Source organism: Manis javanica, chromosome 8 (assembly GCF_040802235.1).
Source record: "Manis javanica isolate MJ-LG chromosome 8, MJ_LKY, whole genome shotgun sequence".
Classification (NCBI taxonomy): Eukaryota; Metazoa; Chordata; class Mammalia; order Pholidota; family Manidae; genus Manis; species Manis javanica.
In genome coordinates, this window is record NC_133163.1 from 124,434,211 (window position 1) to 124,453,172 (window position 18,962).

The 18,962-nt window shown below is 38.7% G+C and overlaps 1 protein-coding gene across 6 annotated transcripts in view; it reads left to right on the top strand.

Annotated features, from left to right (window-relative positions):
* SCAPER (S-phase cyclin A associated protein in the ER) overlaps positions 1–18,962 on the top strand; it is a 539,256-nt gene that overhangs the window by 447,118 nt on the left and 73,176 nt on the right. For 5 of the 6 annotated variants that reach the window (XM_073212228.1, XM_073212229.1, XM_073212225.1 and 2 more), the window contains exon 26: positions 12,600–12,832. The exons of the other annotated variant lie outside the window; for it this stretch is intronic. In XM_073212228.1, the coding sequence (XP_073068329.1) occupies positions 12,600–12,832 (233 nt within the window). The remainder of the gene's footprint in view (positions 1–12,599; positions 12,833–18,962) is intronic. 6 annotated transcript variants of the gene reach the window in all.

Below are 18,962 nucleotides of genomic sequence, written 5' to 3' on the forward strand. Positions count from 1 at the left end.
GTAAATCCATCTGGTCCAGGGGTTTTGCTCTTGGGTAGTTTTTTGATTACCGATTCAATTTCTTTGCTGGTAATTGGTTTGTTTAGATTTTCTGTTTCTTCCTTGGTTGGTCTTGAAAGGTTGGATTTTTCTAGGAAGTTGTCCATTTCTTCTAGGTTTTCCAGCTTGTTAGCGTATAGTTTTTTGTAGTATTCTCTAATAATTCTTTGTATTTCTGTGGGGAACTGACATAATTTTTAGAAGTACTTATTGTTGCCTGTTATTAACTTGGGAAAATTTGGATTCTGTGTTGGATAAAATAACCCACCCTGATAATAGCACTTTCATATTTTTCTAAGTTTCATTCTTCCACGTGTTTGTCCAAATTGCCAAAAATTAAGCTTTCATTTGTAAAGCACCAGCATCATCAAGCTTTATTGCATTACTGTCATCATTCTACTTCCAAAAAAGGAGAAATAACAGTCACTGGCTTCTAATAATACTTACCACCCCTTTCTGTCTCAAGCATCTTAAAAAGAGCTGTCTGCACCCACTCCTCACTTCCACACGCACGATGCGTTCACTTTCTACCCACCGTAGTTGGGCTTTTTCTCCCACTAGTCTACTCAAAAGTACTTTTACGGAAATACCAGTGACTTCCAAGTTGAAAATCTTCCCTCCCTTGGTTTGTATAAAATCTCCCTCTGGAATTTAGGCCATCTTGCAAATATTGATGTTTCCCAGGATTCCTTTTTGAATTTTACTTCTCCTCCTCTCAAGCTGTATAGTCTTTGTGGACAGTTTATGTTTACGGCTTCAGCTATTGTCCAGACACCGATGATCCCAAATCAGCATGTGTATCTTACACCTGACACTTAGCATGCCCAGAACGAGGCTTTTCCTCCCTACTTCTCCTGTATTCCCCATCATGATAAATAGCATTCATTCCACTTAAGCCAGAAACCTAGGAAATATTTTTAAGTCATCCCTCCAGTCACTCCTTTCTCCCCATTCTCCAAATATGCAATTAACCTGATTATTCTCCATTCCCCATCATCTCTTATTTGTCAAAATATGGTAGCTTCCTTCTCTGCCTGTAGTTTTAACCCCTTCCATTACAGCCTGCACACTGTGATAAGAGTCCTCTTTCTAAAATAAATCCTTTATTGGTTTACCCATCACCTTCAAGATTAAGGGCCAGACTCCTTAATGAGGCATTCCAGGCCTGTGTGATCTGAGAGTCTCATTTCCTGCTGCTCTGGATACACCCAGCAACCTGTAGCTCCCTGAATGTCCACACTCTGTCATGCCTTCTTTTATGCTGTTTCTTTCCTCTTGTGTACTCAGTACTAACTCACACCACCACCACCCACTAAGCTCAGTTCTTTTCTTCCTGTTAGACTCAGTTCAGGAATTAGCTACTCCAGGAAGTTGCTTGCGCCAGTCCTCATAGTGTCATGAGTGCCTTTCAACAGAGTGGTGCTACACAGGGCCAAGCAGGATGCCCGGACTTACCATTTCCTATAGTAACAGTTTCTACTGCCCTCCTGTGGAGGCCACTTGGGGAACAGTAACATGCTACCTTTCCCTTCCCATTCCAAACCAGCATGGTATTAGTGGAAAAATAAGTGAGAAACATGAATTCCTACTCTTACTCAACAATAATAGGGCACCTTTTCCTGCCAAGGGTATCAGTGAAGCCAAGTGGGACCTGGACTTCCATCCCTACCTGATAGGAACAAGATGGCACCTCCCTCCCTCCTCTAAGCAGTGTCAGAAGTGCCTTTCTAAAATCAAGATTTCAATAAGATCTAGAGTCTTACAATACCCAAAATGTCAAAGATATAATAAAAATGCACTTATCATGGAAGAACCAGGGAAACTTACACCTGAATGAAAAAGGAAGCCAACAGATGTTGCAATACTCCCACAGGAATTTAAAGCAGGCATCATAAAAATGCTTCAGTATGCAATTACAAATATGCTTGAACAGATGAAAAACTAGAAAGTCTTAGCAAATAAATAGAAGTTACAAAGATGAACCAAACTGAAATATTAGAACTGAAAACTATAGTAATAAAAAATTTAAAATTCAGTGGGATGATGAAAGTAGAAAAAGAAGAACAAATTAGGCCCAAAGTCAGTAGAAGGAGGGACATGATAAAGATTAGAGCAGAAATAAGTAAAATCAAGAAGAATAACACAATAGAAACAATCAATAAAAACAGGAGCTGGTTCTTCCAGAAATTAAACAAAATAGATAAACCCCTAGCCAGACTTATCAAGAAAAAAAGAGTCTACACACATAAACAGAATCAGAAATTCAGAAATGAGAAAGGAAAAATCACTACTGACACCACAGAAATACAATGAGAGAATACTGTGAAAAATTATATGCTAACAAACTAAATAATCTAGAAGAAATGAACAACTTCCTAGAAAAATACAACCTTCCAAGCCTCACCTAGGAAAAAACAGAAAATCTGAATAGACCAGTTACCAGCAAGGACATTGAATTGGTAATCAAAAAACTACCTAAGAACAAAAGCCCTGGACCAGATGGCCTCACCGCTGAATTTTACCAAACATTTCATGAAGACCTAATACCCATCCTCCTTAAAGTTTTCCAAAAGGTAGAAGAGGAGGGAACACTCCCAAACTGATTCTACAAGGCCAACATCACTCTAATACCAAAACCAGGCAAAAACACGACAAAAAAAGAAAATTACAGACCAATATCCCAGATGAACATAGATACAAAAATACTCAACAAAATATTAGCAAACCGAATTCAAAGATATATTAAAAAGATCACCCATCATGATCAAGTAGGATTTATTCCTGGGATGCAAGGATGGTACAACATTCGAAAATCCATCAACATCATCCACCACATCAACAAAAATATGGACAAAAATCACATGATCATCTCCATAGATGCTGAAAAAGTATTCGACAAAATTCAGCATCCATTCATGATAAAACTCTCAACAAAATGGGAACAGGGCATGTACCTCAACATAATAAAGGCCATATATGATAAACCCACAGCCTACAGTAAAATAAAGAAAATAATATGGTACCAGCAATATAGAAACCCGTGTCTGCTTCTGGAGCCCTTCCACATTTTTTGCCTTTTTTTCTAAATCAATACTCTTACACTGTTTTGACAGGAGCTTTCTAAGCAACTTCCTGTTGGTTCTCAGTGAACTGAATTCATATTCTGACCATTGTGCACCACTTACAAATACATAAACAAAACTTCCCAATACTAAAAGCTAGTTGGATACAATTACCACTGATTACCAAGTTAATTTTCTCTCTCATGGAATCATGTTACAGAAGGAAGGATTTATACTAATAAAAGCATCTTTCTGTATTGCAAAAAAGAATGTGGAAAGTTTTTGAAACTCTTTGGTGGTAGGAGGTCGTGCGGGGGCGGGGTGGGGGTGCGGGATCAGTTTGTCTCTTTGCGTCCGGGGCTTGGCCCTGTAAACACCGGGTCTCTCCCTGGAGTCGGCTTAGAGAGGCAGCATGGCGCTCGCGCCATTCCGGTGGCACCTTCCTCCTCAGGGAGGCTCTTGCTCCTCTGGACCGTGGTCTCCTCAAATATAAAATGAAAAAATTTGATTGCATAGTTCTTTCTAAGTCTGAAACTATGAAATATGTGCAAATTTGAAGGTCAAATATCTTTTGAGAGGAAAGAGACTTTTGAAAAAAGATATATTCGTGAAACCAACTTGTAATTTGCTGCTAACATAAGAATAATATAATGACCACACCAGTATATTTGAAAGAAATACAATAAAGGAAATAATACCTTTCATCCATGGAAACTTGTGGTTTTAGATTTCTGCCTCAGAAGTGACCAATTCAGAAGAGCCAAAAGTCACATAGCTCTGTTTTTTCCAGGCCAGGCCTGGTGCATACCAGCAGGTGGTAGCTATAAACGCTGCTGCATGCTAGGAGGGTAACCTTCCCCGCCCTCCACAGACTACCCACCCCAGGACGGAATGTGTCCCAGAGGCAGGTAAGCCAGGTGTGCAATCCATCAGGGCAGTGAGAAGAGGGGAGGGGGGGATGTTGCTTGCACACCTTTTCTGAAGGCAGGGCCCTCAACTTGCAGCGTGCCCTTGGCTCAGCAACTGTGCTGGAAGGGAGGTCAAATCCAAGTACTGGTCCGTGAGCGCGTGTCAGAAGCCTAGGTGTGCATTCCATCTACCGAGTATCCCACAAGAGCAGGCTGCTAACGCATCATTTTACCTCTGGCAAGTAACCATGATATCCAATCAGACAAAAGACAACACTACAGAGTATTACTCTGAACAGAATAACTTCACAGTATAGATGTGAGCATAGATGTTTTATAAAATATCTCCTTCAAGTTTTGTTTATCAAATCCCATTTTTGAAGACTAAAAAGAAGCCTTTTTGTCTCCCTAAAAAGAGACCCCCTCCTTACCTCAGGTTAAGTAATTCTGAAATTCTTTCCTAGCTGAAACATTGGTTTCTTACTAAAGCATTGTTATAAAATAAAGCCAGGGCAAATAAAAATCTATATGGAAGGATGAGGAGAATTTCTGTGACCTTTTGAATAAAATGATGTCCTGATAAGATAAGAAAAGACTTCACCAGAAATTACAAGCAAGTATATTTCTCTGTTTTCAGCAGTGAAAGAATCAAAACTAAATGAGTAAACTAGAAAAAAAAGAAGATTCTGTGGAAAACTATGGTGGGATGATTGAATTAACATAAGGCTAATTTAGACTATTGGAAAATAGGAAATCATAGTGAGAAAGTAAAAGACTGTTCAGTGCAGTGAAGGCCTTTAGGTCCTGTAGATCCAGGTCTGAGGTCCCAGGATTCTGCACATCAAGCCTGACCAGAGGAGCTTGGCTCCTGCAGGCCACAAGCGTTTTTCATATAACTGCCAGATTACTAAAAATGGTTTTTAGTTTGTGTTTACTTTATGAGAAACTGCCAAAATGATGTTTCTGAAATTAACCAGGAAGCCCCAATGAAATAGAAAATCAAAAGTTGTCAGCTGTGGACAGAGATCATATAAGAATAGTGTAAAAAAAACTTCTGATTCACTTTACATTGAGCTCATTTTCTTGGAGCCAGTGAAGAAGTGATAGTTGGTCTTCACAGTGTATTTACAGTTTCTGAATAAGATTAGTATATTCCACCCAGAATTATCCCAGCAAGCCTTAAATATGTTTTCTTGTTCATTGGCCAAGAATAAAGCTCTTACGGAATCCTTTCTCTTTTTGGAAGAGACATCAGAAGGGCATTATTTGGCCTGTGAGCAATTTTTACCTCCTTCCACCAGGATTTTCATAATCTTCAATAAAAGAGATGCCCAATGGGAGAAAGTCAGCCAGGAGTTAAAAAAAAATTTTTTTTTAAAGTCTAATAAACTCAGGTTCAAGTCCCAGATCTTCCATTACCTAACTGTGAAACTTTGGCATGTTGCTTGATGTCTCTGAACTTTGATTTATTAATCTTTAAAAACTAATTGTGATGATATAAGGAAAATACTTTAGCACCAGGCAAAGTGGAAAAATCTAATAAACATTATTTTTCATCATCCACCCCCTGCGTAAGTGTGGCTCATAATTTAGCCTGTTCTTAATATCTCAAGGTTGTCAGTTTGAGCATAAGCAGTTACACAGATTTGTAGTAAATACTAGTTTCAGAGGAAATAAAAATGACTGAGTCTAATAAAGGTAATGTTAGTTTCACATTGCAGTGCCTTCTGTATTCTTATATTTGTCTTTTCTTGTGCTTCCAGAGATAGTGTCACATTTTGCTACTTTCTGCCTCTAAAAGAACATTGCTTTTCTCTTTCATATTTTTCTTTCTGTTCTTCTATAAGCCAATATGAGCTTGTTACAGTTATTTGTAAAACCCAGAGTTCACAGGGTCTGAGAGACCCTTTGGGTAAAAGCGGAGCATCACACAGATCCCTTCACCATGAATGTGATAGATACTCAAATGTTAAATGAGCAAGTGATACTTTAATTTGGTATCTCAGAAGTCTTTTTGACTTCTTGATTCTCAATTATGTTCTTAAAAGATGCAGTTACTGGATATAATATTTGTAGGTAAGTGAAAGATTGCTAAATACACATGCATAGAGTTGTGTGGTTTTTTTTACCTATGTTGTTATTATTTTTTATTTTGGTATCATTAATATAAATCACATGAGCAACATTGTAGTTACTAGATCGCCCCCATTATCAAGCCCCACCACATACCCCATTACAGTCACTGTCCATCAGCGTAGTAAGGTGCTATAGAGTCACTATTTGTCTTCTCTGTGCTATCCTGCCTTCCCCGTGCCCTCCCCATGTTATGTGTGCTAATCGTAATGCCCCGTAGTCCCCTTATCCCTCCCTTCCCACCTACCCTCCCCAGTCCCTTTCCCTTGGCAACTGTTAGTCCATTCTTGGGTTCTGTGTCTGCTGCTGTTTTGTTCCTTCAGTTTTTGCTTTGTTCTTATGCTCCACAGATGAGTGAAATCATTTGGTACTTGTCTTTCTCCACCTGGCTTATTTCACTGAGCATAATACCTTCTAGCTCCATCCATGTTGTTGCAAGTGATTGGATTTGTTTTCTTCTTATGGCTGAATAATATTCCATTGTGTAAATGTACTATATCTTCTTTATCCATTCATCTACTGATGGACACTTAGGTGGCTTCCATTTCTTGGCTATTGTAAATAGTGCTGCTATAAACATAGGAGTGCATGTGTCTTTTTGAAACTCGGATCCTACATTCTCAGATAAATTCCTAGAGGTGAAATTCCTGGGTCAAATGGTATTTATATTTTGAACTTTTTGAGGAATCTCCATACTGCTTTCCACAATGGTTGAACTAGTTTACATTCCCACCAGCAGTGTAGGAGGGCTCCCCTTTCTCCATATCCACACCAGCATTTGTTGTTCGTAGTCTTCTCTATATTGGCCATCATAACTAGTGTGAGGTGATATCTCATTGTGGTTTTAAATTTGCATTTCCCTGATGACTAGTTATGTGGAGCATCTTTTCATGTGCCTGTTGGCCATCTGAATTTCTTCTTTGGAGAACTGTCTGTTCATATCCTCTGCCCATTTTTTAACAGGGTTATTTGCTTTTTGGATATTGAGGCATGTTAACCCCTTGTTGGATATGTCATTTACAAATGTATTCTCCCATACTGTAGGATGCCTTTTTGTTTTACTGATAACGTCCTTTGCTGCACAGAAGCTTTTGAGTATGATGTAGTCCCCTTTGTTCATTTTTTATTTTGTTTCCCTTACCTGAGGCGATGCATTCAGGAAAAAGTTGCTCATGTTTATATTCAAGAGATTTTTGCCTATGTTTTCTTCTAAGAGTTTTATGGTTTCATGACTTACATTCAGGTCTTTGATCCATTTGAGTTTACTTTTGTGTATGGGGTTAGACAATAATCCAGTTTCATTCTCTTACATGTAGCTGTCCAGTTTTGCTAACATCAGTTGTTGAAGAGGCTGTCATTTCCCCATTGTATATCTGTGGCTCCTTTATCATATATTAATTGACCATATATGCTTGGGTTTATATCTGGGCTCTCTAGTCTGTCCCATTGGTCTATGGGTCTGTTCTTGTGCCAGTACCAAATTGTCTTGATTACTGTGGCTTTGTAGTAGAGCTTGAAGTTGGGGAGCGTCATTGCCCCCCACTTTGTTCTTCCTTCTCAGAATTGCTTTGGCTATTCAGGGACTTTTGTGGTTCCATATGAATTTTAGAACTCTTTGCTCTAGTTCGTTGAAGAATTCTGCTGGTATTTTGATAGGGATTGCATTGAATCTGTAGATTGCTTTGGGCAGGATGGCCATTTGAAAATATTAATTCTTCCTATACGTGAGCATGGGATGTGTTTCTATTTGTTAGTATCTTCTTTAATTTATCTCATGAGTGTCTTGTAGTTTCAGAGTATAGGTCTTTCACTTCCTTGGTTAGGCATAGTGTTTTATTTGAAATATTTAATGATATAAATCAGTACAATGTTTTTGAAAAGAAAAGAATATGAAAATTTGTTATTAGTGAAGAACCCTGACATTACCCAGAAATGTATTTCTCATATGCTTTTTGTAGTGTGTAAAAGAATAATAAAGTTGTGTCTTTAGGGGATTTATTGAGTTAATTTTAAAATGTGGTCAGTTGAACCCATGTAGTTACATTCTCTGTCTGGAGGCCCTACTAATATCACAGTAAACAGACAAAGCCCTGAACCCTCAAAGACAAAGTAAATGAGAAGGAAAAGAAAGCTAATGTATTTTTTTTAATCACAGGTGGTTGAAAGACAGCTCCCTAAATGCTAAAACCTAAAGTAGCTGAAAGAAAAATGACAGAAGAAAATTTTTGCCAAAGAACCCTAGAAAGCTAAAGAATTAGAGTTACCAGGTATCTAAGGAACTGGAAATACAAGTGGGGCTAGAAAGAGTTGGATTGGTTGAAAGCTCATATAAGAGGCAGTTTAGATGCCCCAGATCCCATCTGCTACATGTACATGATTGCCCTGCTATCCCTGGCAGATGGTAGGAGGTTGAACCAAAGTTGCTCAGGACATGGGACACCAGGTACAGCCTTACAAAAATCATACAAAAACAAAATGATTAAGTGAAAAGCTCTTCCTTTAACAATGAGACATTCAGCCCCCTTCTGTGAAACTCTGAGAAAATGAGCAGGCCATGTTATACACTCCAGGACTGGAGGATACAGGATTCCATTCCTGTGCAACTTAACTTCCCCAGGAAAACAGGCCTGTAAACACTGATAGTTGGTATTCCTCAGTGGAGAAGACTGGGTGCCTGCCTAGTTATACACCCTGAAGCTCCTCACACAGAGTATGTATCCAGCTTATGACTGGGTCACGATCATGGCACACTGACAGGCATATCTGTGCATCAGTCTTAAGTATGAACAGAAAGCCCAGATTGCCAGATATTTAAGGAAAGTGTCCAACCTGAAATAGGGAGAACTTTAAGGAAATACATTTCATTCAGGGAACAAAACTTTTTAAACAGTATAATTTTACAGAGGTGAGAATATTTTGTATAAATGAAACCAAACCAAAACTATAAAAGCAAAACATACAGGGAGCAAAAAACAGCTCCTGAAAATTTTTAATATAATTAATGAAATAAAAAAATCAAAGTTTAGACTGGAAAAATAAAGTTAAGATTGCAAATCCCCTGAGAGATAAGACAAAATACAAAGGAATGAAAAGCTGAGGAAAAACAGGGAAATTATAGGCTCAGTTGAGGACCAAAATCCAACAGAGAAAATGGAAGACATCAGCAAAGAAATAATATAAGAAATTTCCCCAAAAGTGAAATGTATGGTTTCCAGATTGCACAAACCACTTAGTTTTTTGCACAAAAAATGAAGAACCAAGACAGAAAATCAAGGATTTCAGAAGTTTCTAAAAGTTCCCAGAGAGGATAAAACAGGTCATGTACAAAAACATTAGGAATTGGATTGGACTTGTCAACAGTGCTTGAAGTAGAAAACAGTGGGGCAGGCCTTCAAAACTCTGAAGGAAAATGAGTCTCAACCATGAATTCTCTATCTAGTCAAACTCCCAGTCAAGTATAAGGATGGAATAAAGATATTTTCAGACACATAGGGTCTCAAAATTTTTATTCCCATGCGTCCTTCCTTGGGAAGTCTTTGGAATATGTCCTACAACAAAAAGAATTACTTGGGAAGATAAGGAATATATGAAATCCAAGAAATAACAGAATCTAACTTGGGGACGGGTGTAAGGAATTCTTAGGATGAAGATAAAGGGCAGTTTCAAAATGAGGGGTCCAGAATGGAGCAGGAAGGTGGCAGATTTCAGGAAGAATGTCTCCATTGAGAGGGAGAAGAATCGACAATCCCTGAGGTGTTTGAACCTGAGAGGAAATTCCATCTAACCAGAAAGGTTGACTGTGAATTACTAACACCTAAAAAAGAAATTCAGCCTCTGAAATGTGAAAAAAGTTACTGAGTGGAAACAAAACTTGGTACAAGGAAGTAAATATAATCATCACTTACTGAATAGCTTAGTGTGAATACCTGTATAGTCATAATAGAAGAAGTTAAGGCCTGTGGACCGTATGTTCTGGTTCCCCCTCTCTTTCCGAGCACACAGTAGGATGGCATTTCTTGGCTTTCTTGTGGTTGGGCTGGACTCTATGATTAGTTCTGGCCAATAAGTGTGAGCAGAGTGATGCATGTCACTTCCAGGTAACACATTTAGTGTTGACAGAAGAGATCTTTTTTCCTCTGTGCCGTTGTGGCCGGCAGTTCTCTGTACTATCCAATACACTAACTACTATTTAAATTTAAAGTAAAAATTCAGACCCTGAGTCACATTAACTACATTTCAAGCACTCAGTAGCCACATGACTAGTACAGATACACAACAATGTAAATCGAAACATTTTGAACACCTCGGAAACTTCTGATGGGCAGTGTTGCCCTACATGGTAGTTGCCTTGCCCCCAGGGCTCCCGAGTGAGGACAGGAAGCAAAGCAGAGCCCAGCCAGTCTGAGATGGGCATGTCGTTTGAGTGAAAAATAAAGCTTTATTATAAAGCCACTGAAGTTTTTGAGGGCTAGTTCACTACAGCATAACCTGGCTCGTTCTAACCTGAAATGTAGAAATCCTGGGTTCTAACTCTACTCCTGGAACCAAATTCTATATTGAGATAGGCTAGGTTCTGCTAGTCATGATCTGAAGAAACTTACATGACTCTTTTAGAACTACTATAGGGTTTCACAGGAAACTTTCATCAAATAATTAGAGAAGATACTGTGGAAATATTCTAACACAGTTAATTTGGCTTTGGAATGGCCCAGTTGTCAGAAATAACTTGTGGTCAACAGTCATAAATAAGGCTATTTTCAGAAAAATGACTTTAATGAAATGTCTGAATTGACAACAAAGGATAGAGGCAATATTTGCTTGTGTTTATACAAATCCTCCTTTTGAGTCAAAGTGCTCGTTTATTCTTCTGTCTTTTCATAGAGCTGCTGCAAGTCAAGAGTGAGAATGACGCAAAGGCTGGTCGTTACTAAATAAGTGCATTCCTGACGTATAATAGTTTACCAAGTATTTCCTATTCATCATCTTATTTGAACTTTGCAGTAGTCCTAGCAAGTAGGCAGCTACAGAAATCAAGGCTTAAAAATGTGAAATTATTGCTTAAAGTCATGTAATCTGCTAGAGGAGGAACTGGAACTTTAATACAAAACCATCTCATTCCAAGTCCAGATCTCCTTCCTTCCTTCCTGCCCTTAGTTCATTGTCTCTGTCCCTCGCTTGGTAGTAAGGCCCTCAGGAGACAGCCCTTCCTCTGAAGAGTGAGCCCTTCTGCAGCTAGCGTCACAGGCCAAGGCACAGAACTCTCATCCTAGTGATGACCTAGCTGGCCGTTTTACTTGTAATCGTCCTTCTCTGTGAGGGCTGATGTTCACATACTGTCATATTTACTCCTGGTAACAGTTGGAGTCAAGGTAAGAGAAGCAAGTATAGTAGCAGATAACACCTGTGTGCCCGACATTGTTCTAAGGAATTACCAATGTTGATTCATTAGGTACTGTGATTATCCTTATTTCACAGTTGAGGAAACAGGCACAGAAAGATTAGAGAACCTGGTCTAAGGTCCTATAGCTGCAGAGCCAGAGCCCAAGCCCAGGTTCTCACTCCCAGTCCCAACTTTCATTGGCCATGTTACTTCCTGTAAACTGTACACAAAGAAAGATGAAACTGACCCCATGCATTAGGAAAAAACTATTTTGCCATTTTGTTATAAGAAATGAAAATTTCATTCTAATAGAGGAATTTAGATGCTTTTAAAATTCACTCTAACAAGAAACAACGCTAGTTTACCAATTGGTTCATTGTAACTCCTCGGGGAAAATCCCAGGGCAAAATAACCTTTGAAGTCAGTCAAAGGGAGAGATAAAGTGGGAGAAATCCGTTTATTTCTTACAAGCAGTCCACTTCTGCCCTCCCGTGTCTCTCGGGACCTGGCTGCCAAGAAGAGGCCCTACACAACCTCTCCAGTCCAGATGAGCCCCCGCTGGCCCTTGTAATCACCTATTGGTATGGAGATGGAGTACGACTCTCCACCCCTTGGGAACACCTATTGATATGCAGATACACTAAGGCCAGGCAGGAGATTCTGGAAATAATTGTGATTTTACCCACATTTGTTTTCTGAGCGCTGACAAATTTTTAATATAATTTATTCAGTTGAATAAATAATATTTGTTGTGTACTTACTATATACCTAGGCATGAGTTAAATGTTTTATATGTATTAGCTCATTTAATCTTCACAAGAACTCTATGATGTAGGTACTGTTATTATCCCTCTTTTATAAATGAGAAAACTGAAGCTTAGAAGTAGTCACCTGCCCAAGGCCACTCAGGTGAGATTTGACCCCAGCAGTCTGACTTCAGAACCAATACTTGAACATTCAGATAACCACCTCTAGAGTTTCAAAATTTCTTATGATTCCAGAAATTTTCCAAATCCTCTCTGTCCATTTTTGGTGGTTTTATTGAAACACTATTACTGTATATTTTTTTCCATATAGGCTTATGTTCCAGATGAAAATAATGCTATTTTAGGAAGAAATACAAATAAGCAAGTTTTTGAAGGCTTGACAACTGGGCTTCTCAAAGTCAGCACTGTGGTTTTAGGCTGCCTGATTGCCAATCGACCACGTGAAAACAGCCGGCCAGCTACACCAAAAATACCGACACAGGGAATGAAAACCAAACCCTCACAAAGTGACGCTTTTAACAGTCAAGTTCAGGACCTCATCAGGTAAAATTGCTCAATTTCTTAAAAATTTTTTCTTTATCAAAAAAAACTATATTAAAGTTATTTAAATCTCAGGGCCCATGGGATAGCACTGGTTCTCACAACACCATCCATTAATTCCTGGTAGAAAACATACCACATTTTGTAGAGAAGGAAAACCCTAGTAGTGAAAAGCAAAATAATTGGAGCCCATTTTCATTCTTGATATTTAGGTATTTGATATGAGAATATGTAGTGTCCAATTTTTTATAACTTTCTTGCTTCCAACTCTGTCAAACTCAAAGAGTTTATGTGAATTCCCCTATTTCTGGTTATAAATGTGGTTCAGACAAAACATTAATAATAGCTGCCATGTATGGAGCTCCCGGGATGTGTGAGGTATTGTTGGAGGCTTTGCAGTCCTGTAAGTATGGAATTTCTAAATCAGACTTTGTAGGTGAGGAAATTGCTCACACAGGGTAAATATTTTACCCAAGGATATATAATAAATAAGTTTAAAAATAGGTAGGAGAGTTGAGACTGGAATTCAGGCCTAGCTGGACTCCCAACACCTGTATGCTTTCAGCTACACAAATGTGACAATTTCCAGCACTTGTTCAGGGTCAACCCTGCTTCTTTCCAAGGTCACCTTTTCTTCCAGGAAATTGACCCCTACTTTCACATCTAAACTCTTCTTTTCCCTCATAAATCTTGAATAATCTAGGAAATTTAATTTCCCAACAAGGTTCCATCGAGTATTAATCAATTACCTGTCTCATCTGTTAGCAACTCCCCTGCGATGTGCACTGATCTCTGGCTTCCAAAATCTATGCGATTTGCTGCTTTTTGAAGCTTATGGTAGGTTAATAGAAGAAAAAGAATGCCCTCCCCTGCACTTCCTTCTTTCACAGTCCGTGGATCCCTCTGGTTTCTTGTGGTGCTTTCTTGAAAACAGTTCATTCACCCCGCGTCTTGCTCAGTCCCGGTCGCTCTGCCCACTCACCCCTCTGTCTCCCCGCCCTCTTTCCCCCAGGATGTTCATTGCTGGAGAGGACGAGGCCCTTCGGGTCCCCGACCATTTATCTTACAGCGCTTGACATTCACCCTCCCTGACATTTCTTTCAGTTGCTTGATCCCATTCAATTTCTCCATGTTTTTTTGGCCATTGTGGAACCCAGCCCTCTCTGCCGAGGAATGCCGTTCTGGCTCAGCGCCTCACCTGGGCTGCCGTGTGGTGCAGCGACCCAGCATTCTCACCCAGACAGCTTAGCCACATGCCTCAGCTGTGATGAGGCGAAGGCCCAGTTAACTGCATCAGTGCAACCCAGGGGGCCTTCCAGGAGGAAGTACATCTGCTTTCACATATAATATTATTACTGTTACTAGATCTTTCATAAAGGGGAAAAGTATTGGGGAAAAAAATAACAGTGGTAATCTGCCAAACCAAATTACTTACGTAACTTAAAAAGGATGATTGACAACTATAATACTTCAGAACAAACCATGCCACTCTTCTCTGCCTTGAAGCACTTTTGGTGAATGTTTTTTATAGGTGACCCATTGTTAGCTGGCCTGGTGATGCCTGTAGAACCACAAACCATGTATCAGATCAGCCTAATTAAGCAAACAGAACATGTTCATTTCCACGCTTTCCTTTCTCCTCCTCAGATATGAACTGATAACAGATCTTACTCCAGTCCCTGCTGCAAACCTTTTTGTAGTTTTTATCCCTAGTATTGCAGAGAGTCCCAGCACAGTCTTTGGGGCTGTTCTCTGGCCTGTGCTCCGAGACAGAGTTGAAGCAAGGCACACTACTCTTGGCATAAGTCCTTTCCTTCTCATAGGCATAGAGAAAGACAAGGGGAAATCTAACAGGGACGAGACAGTAACAGTATTTATTCTCATTACTTTACGTGATTCAGTCAAGTTTCTAGATCTAAGGGGTTCTCAGAAATACTTATCAATTCAAACTATGGTCACCTATATTCACTTTGTGCCAGACACTGCACAGGTCCTGGGATACAAAAACAAAAGACTTTTAACAGAATATCCAAATAATAACATTTGGTTATCAAAACAGAATTTTTTCCTATAAAATGCAAATATTAGCAATTTTTAAAACAGTGTTTAGCACAGTTCTAGGAAAGCAGTTGTTTATAGGATAGCAGCAAATTGAATGTGAAAAAATACTGAAATTTGCTCAAGATAGAGACCACCCTAAAACTCCACAAGTCTATTTTTTCCCAATTTTATTGAAACATAGTTAACATGTAACATTGTATAATCTTAAGATGTACAGTATGATGATCTGATACGTGTACAAATTGTAAAATGATTATAACAATAAGGTAAGTTAACACCTCCAACAGCTCACATAATTACCTTCATGTGTGTGTTTGTGTATGTGTGTGTGTGGTGAAATCTTTGAGAGCTACTCTCTTAACTTTCAAGTGTGTAATACAGTATTGTTAACTGTAATCACCATGCAGCACGTTACATCCCCAGCACTTACTCATCTTGTAAATGAAAGTTTGTACCCTTTGACAACATCTCCTCAGTTCCTCCACCACCCCTTTCCCCCAGGCCCTCGTTAACCATCATTCTACTCTCTGTTTCTATGAATTAAGCTTTTCTAGGTTGCATATGTAAATGAGATCACACAATATTTGTTTATGTGTGACTTATTTCACTTAGCATACTTTCTTCAAGGTCTGTTCATATTGTCACAAATGGCAGGATTTCCTTCTTTTTATGGCTGGATAATACTCCAGATATGCCATATTTTCTTAATCCATTCATCTCAGTGGATATTCAGGTGGTTTCTATACCTTGGCTGTCATGAATAATGCTGCAGTGAATATGGAAGTGCAGGTGTCTCTCTGAGAGAGTGATTAACTTCCTTCAGCTATGCACCCAGAATTGGGATTGATGGGCCATCCAGCAGTCTGTTTTTGATCTTTTGAGGAGCCTCCTTACTGTTTCACATAGTATCTGTATGAATGTGCATTCCCACCAGCAGTGCACAGGGTTCACTTTTCTTCATAATCTTGCTAACGTTATCTCTGGCCTTTCATAATGGACATTCTATCAAGGGTCACTATCTCATTGTGGTTTTGATTTGCTTTTTCCTGGTAGTTACTGATGTTACGTGTCTTTTCCTCTACCTACTGGCCCTTTGTATATGTTCTATGGAAAAATATCTATTCAGGTCCTTTGCTCACTTTTTAATCAGATTATTTGTGTTTTTACTATTAAGTTGTAGGAGTTCCTTATATTTTTTTGGATATCTATCCTGTATCCAGTATACGGTTTACAAATATTTTCTCCCATTCAGTAAGTTGTCTTTTCATTTTATGTATTCTTTCTTCTGCTGCCCAGTTTTTAAGTTTAATATAGTCCCAGTAGTTTATTTTTGTTTCTGTTGCTTGTGCTTCTGGTGTCATATCCCAAAAATGTCAAAACCAATGACAAGGAGCTTTTTTCCTGTTTTCTTCTTGAATTTTATGGTTTCAGGCCTTACTTAATTCAGGTCTTTAGTCTATACTGAGCTCATTTTATGATTGGTATAAAATAGGGGTCCAATTTTATTTTTCTGCATGTTTGATGCTATTCTCTGGCCTGTACCCCTTTTCCCAATACCATTTATTGAACAAACTATCTTTTCCCCATTGAGTATTCTTGACTCCCTTATCAGTATTTGTGGATCACATAACATAGGTTTATTTCTGAGCTCCCAATTCTGTTCCATTGGTCTGTGTGTCCATGTGTCTGTTTTTATGCCAGTACCATACCATTTTGATTACTATAACTTTGTAATATAGTTTGAAATTAGAAAGTCTGATGCCTCCAGCTTGTTCTTCTTTCACAAGATTGCTTAGGCGATTCACAGTGTTTTGATAGCACAATTCTTTCCATTATATCCAGTTAGAAATTTACATCCCTCTTTCAAAACAGGGAAATCAAACTGTACAACCAAGAGACAGACAAGTCCAACTGACATATTACAGTCTTTTGGAATCAAAAGTTAGCAAATGTAAGGCATCTGTTCAAGAAGTTATGAAACTGGTGTACTTTAGCTTAGCACTTTCCTGACCAGCAAACCCCAGCCACATATATAGCTACCAGGATGTACCATAGACATACCAGGCTCCACAAGTTCAATACTGAACACATAATCTTTCCACCCAAAGGAGCTCCTTTTCCTGTGTCCTCTGCCCTTCCCAGTGGCACCAATATCCCATTGGTGCCAGCAGTCTGAGCATTGTCAAGGACTTCTTACAGTTCTTTACCAAACCAATATCCAATTGAATCATAAATACGTCTTTATTCTACTTTGTAAATGTCGATCAGATTTATCACTTTCACTCCATTGCTGTCTTTAAGTGTCTGGGCTCTCTTGGAGTAGCAGATGCCTGTGTCTCTGTTCCTTTCCCCCTCCGCCTTTTTAAAATAACTTATTTTTCCTAATAATAAAAGTAATATGTGCTCAGTGAGAAAAAGAATTTGGAAAACACAGAAGAGCACAATAGATACTTTTAAAACACAAAAATTATCTTTTTTTTGTAAGTACAGTTGATACACAATATTATATTGGTTTCAAATATACAACATAGTGATGTAACAGTTATATACATTATTAAATCCTCACTAAAACTATTATAGTTACTGTCAACATAGAGAGATGTACAGAACTATTGACTATATTCTGTATGCTCTACTTTCATCCCCATAGCTAATTTGTATTATGATTGAGATCACAAAAATTATCTTTAATGCCACCACCCAAAGATATCACTGCATTGGATTGTTTTTGGTTTTGGTATACATACATGTAGTTATTCTATATAAAAATATTGTAATGCTTGATAATAGGGGAAGTCTAGTAATCAAAATGTTCAAGTGATTGTATACTAACAAAATAAAAAAATTGTAATGCTTATACATAATTTTAAACATAATTATTTAAAATATGGAATAATTTTAATTTTTCCAAATCAGTAGAAACTTGCAAATTAATTTTTACTAGCTTCCCACGTATTTCACTATGTAGCAATGATTGGCTTCAAGTTACCTATTATAACTCATGTAGGTTTATTCTAGCTTTTTTAGTATTATAGATAACACTGTGAAGAACACACTCTTCTTCCCCTACAACTGACTATCTTCTTTTTATAAATGTTACAGTAGAATTTCTGGGTCAAAGAATATGCATTAAGGATTTTGATCCCTGTTGCCAAATTCAGCTACACAAAGATTACCTATGAGTATGCCCTTGTACCCTCAGCCTAGGCAACATTGTATATTATCATTCTTCTGAATCTTATCCAAATTGAGAGCTGAAAATAATATTCATTTTATATTTGTAGTGATATTGAACATCTTTAAATGTTTACTAGACATTTTTATTACCTTGTTAGTTGCCTGTTCATGTACTTTGCTCATTTTCTATTGGAAGTGTTCACTTTTTTAAGTGTGAAAGTTCTTTTATATATTAAGACCGTTGGGCCCATGCACAGAGGGACAATCGTGTTGAAGCAGCAACAGGACAACCATCTGGGAGCCAAAGACGAAGGCCTCGAGGAATCCAACCCGGTACCACTTTGATCTTGGACTTAGCCTCCAGAATTTTGCTGAGATGTGAACGGAATGTGTAAACACTAGCAACGACCCTACACTTTGGAGTGGAAACCAAATGCTGCAGATGATTCTCCTGCTTGTAGAGAGCAATATTGGTTCCCTGTGATAATTTCATGTTTTCAAGATGTTACTTTGTTACCGTGGAACTGATTGTATCATTGAACAGATGGCAGCATTGGTAACTCCCAACTTAATTCCCCCTTGCAACAGGGCAGCTAGAACTTTCCATAGATAAGATACTATTGTAAAAATTCCCACCGTGTGTGTTGGGGGATGGGGCAGAAGCACCCACCTTGGACCCCAGACACCAAAGAGAAATGCAGTTAGAAGGGTAAGAGGGGCAGCTGTGCTTTGACCACGTCACACCCACACCCAGGCCAGCACAGCACTGTACTGAGGGGACCGCCGTCAGACTGTGGTCTCTCTAACTGGAAAAGAAAGCCCAGGGTGAACGTCCAGCTCTCCAGTGTTACAGAACTTCCTGGGAGGCTCAGTTGGGTCCCGCCTCATGGGGATC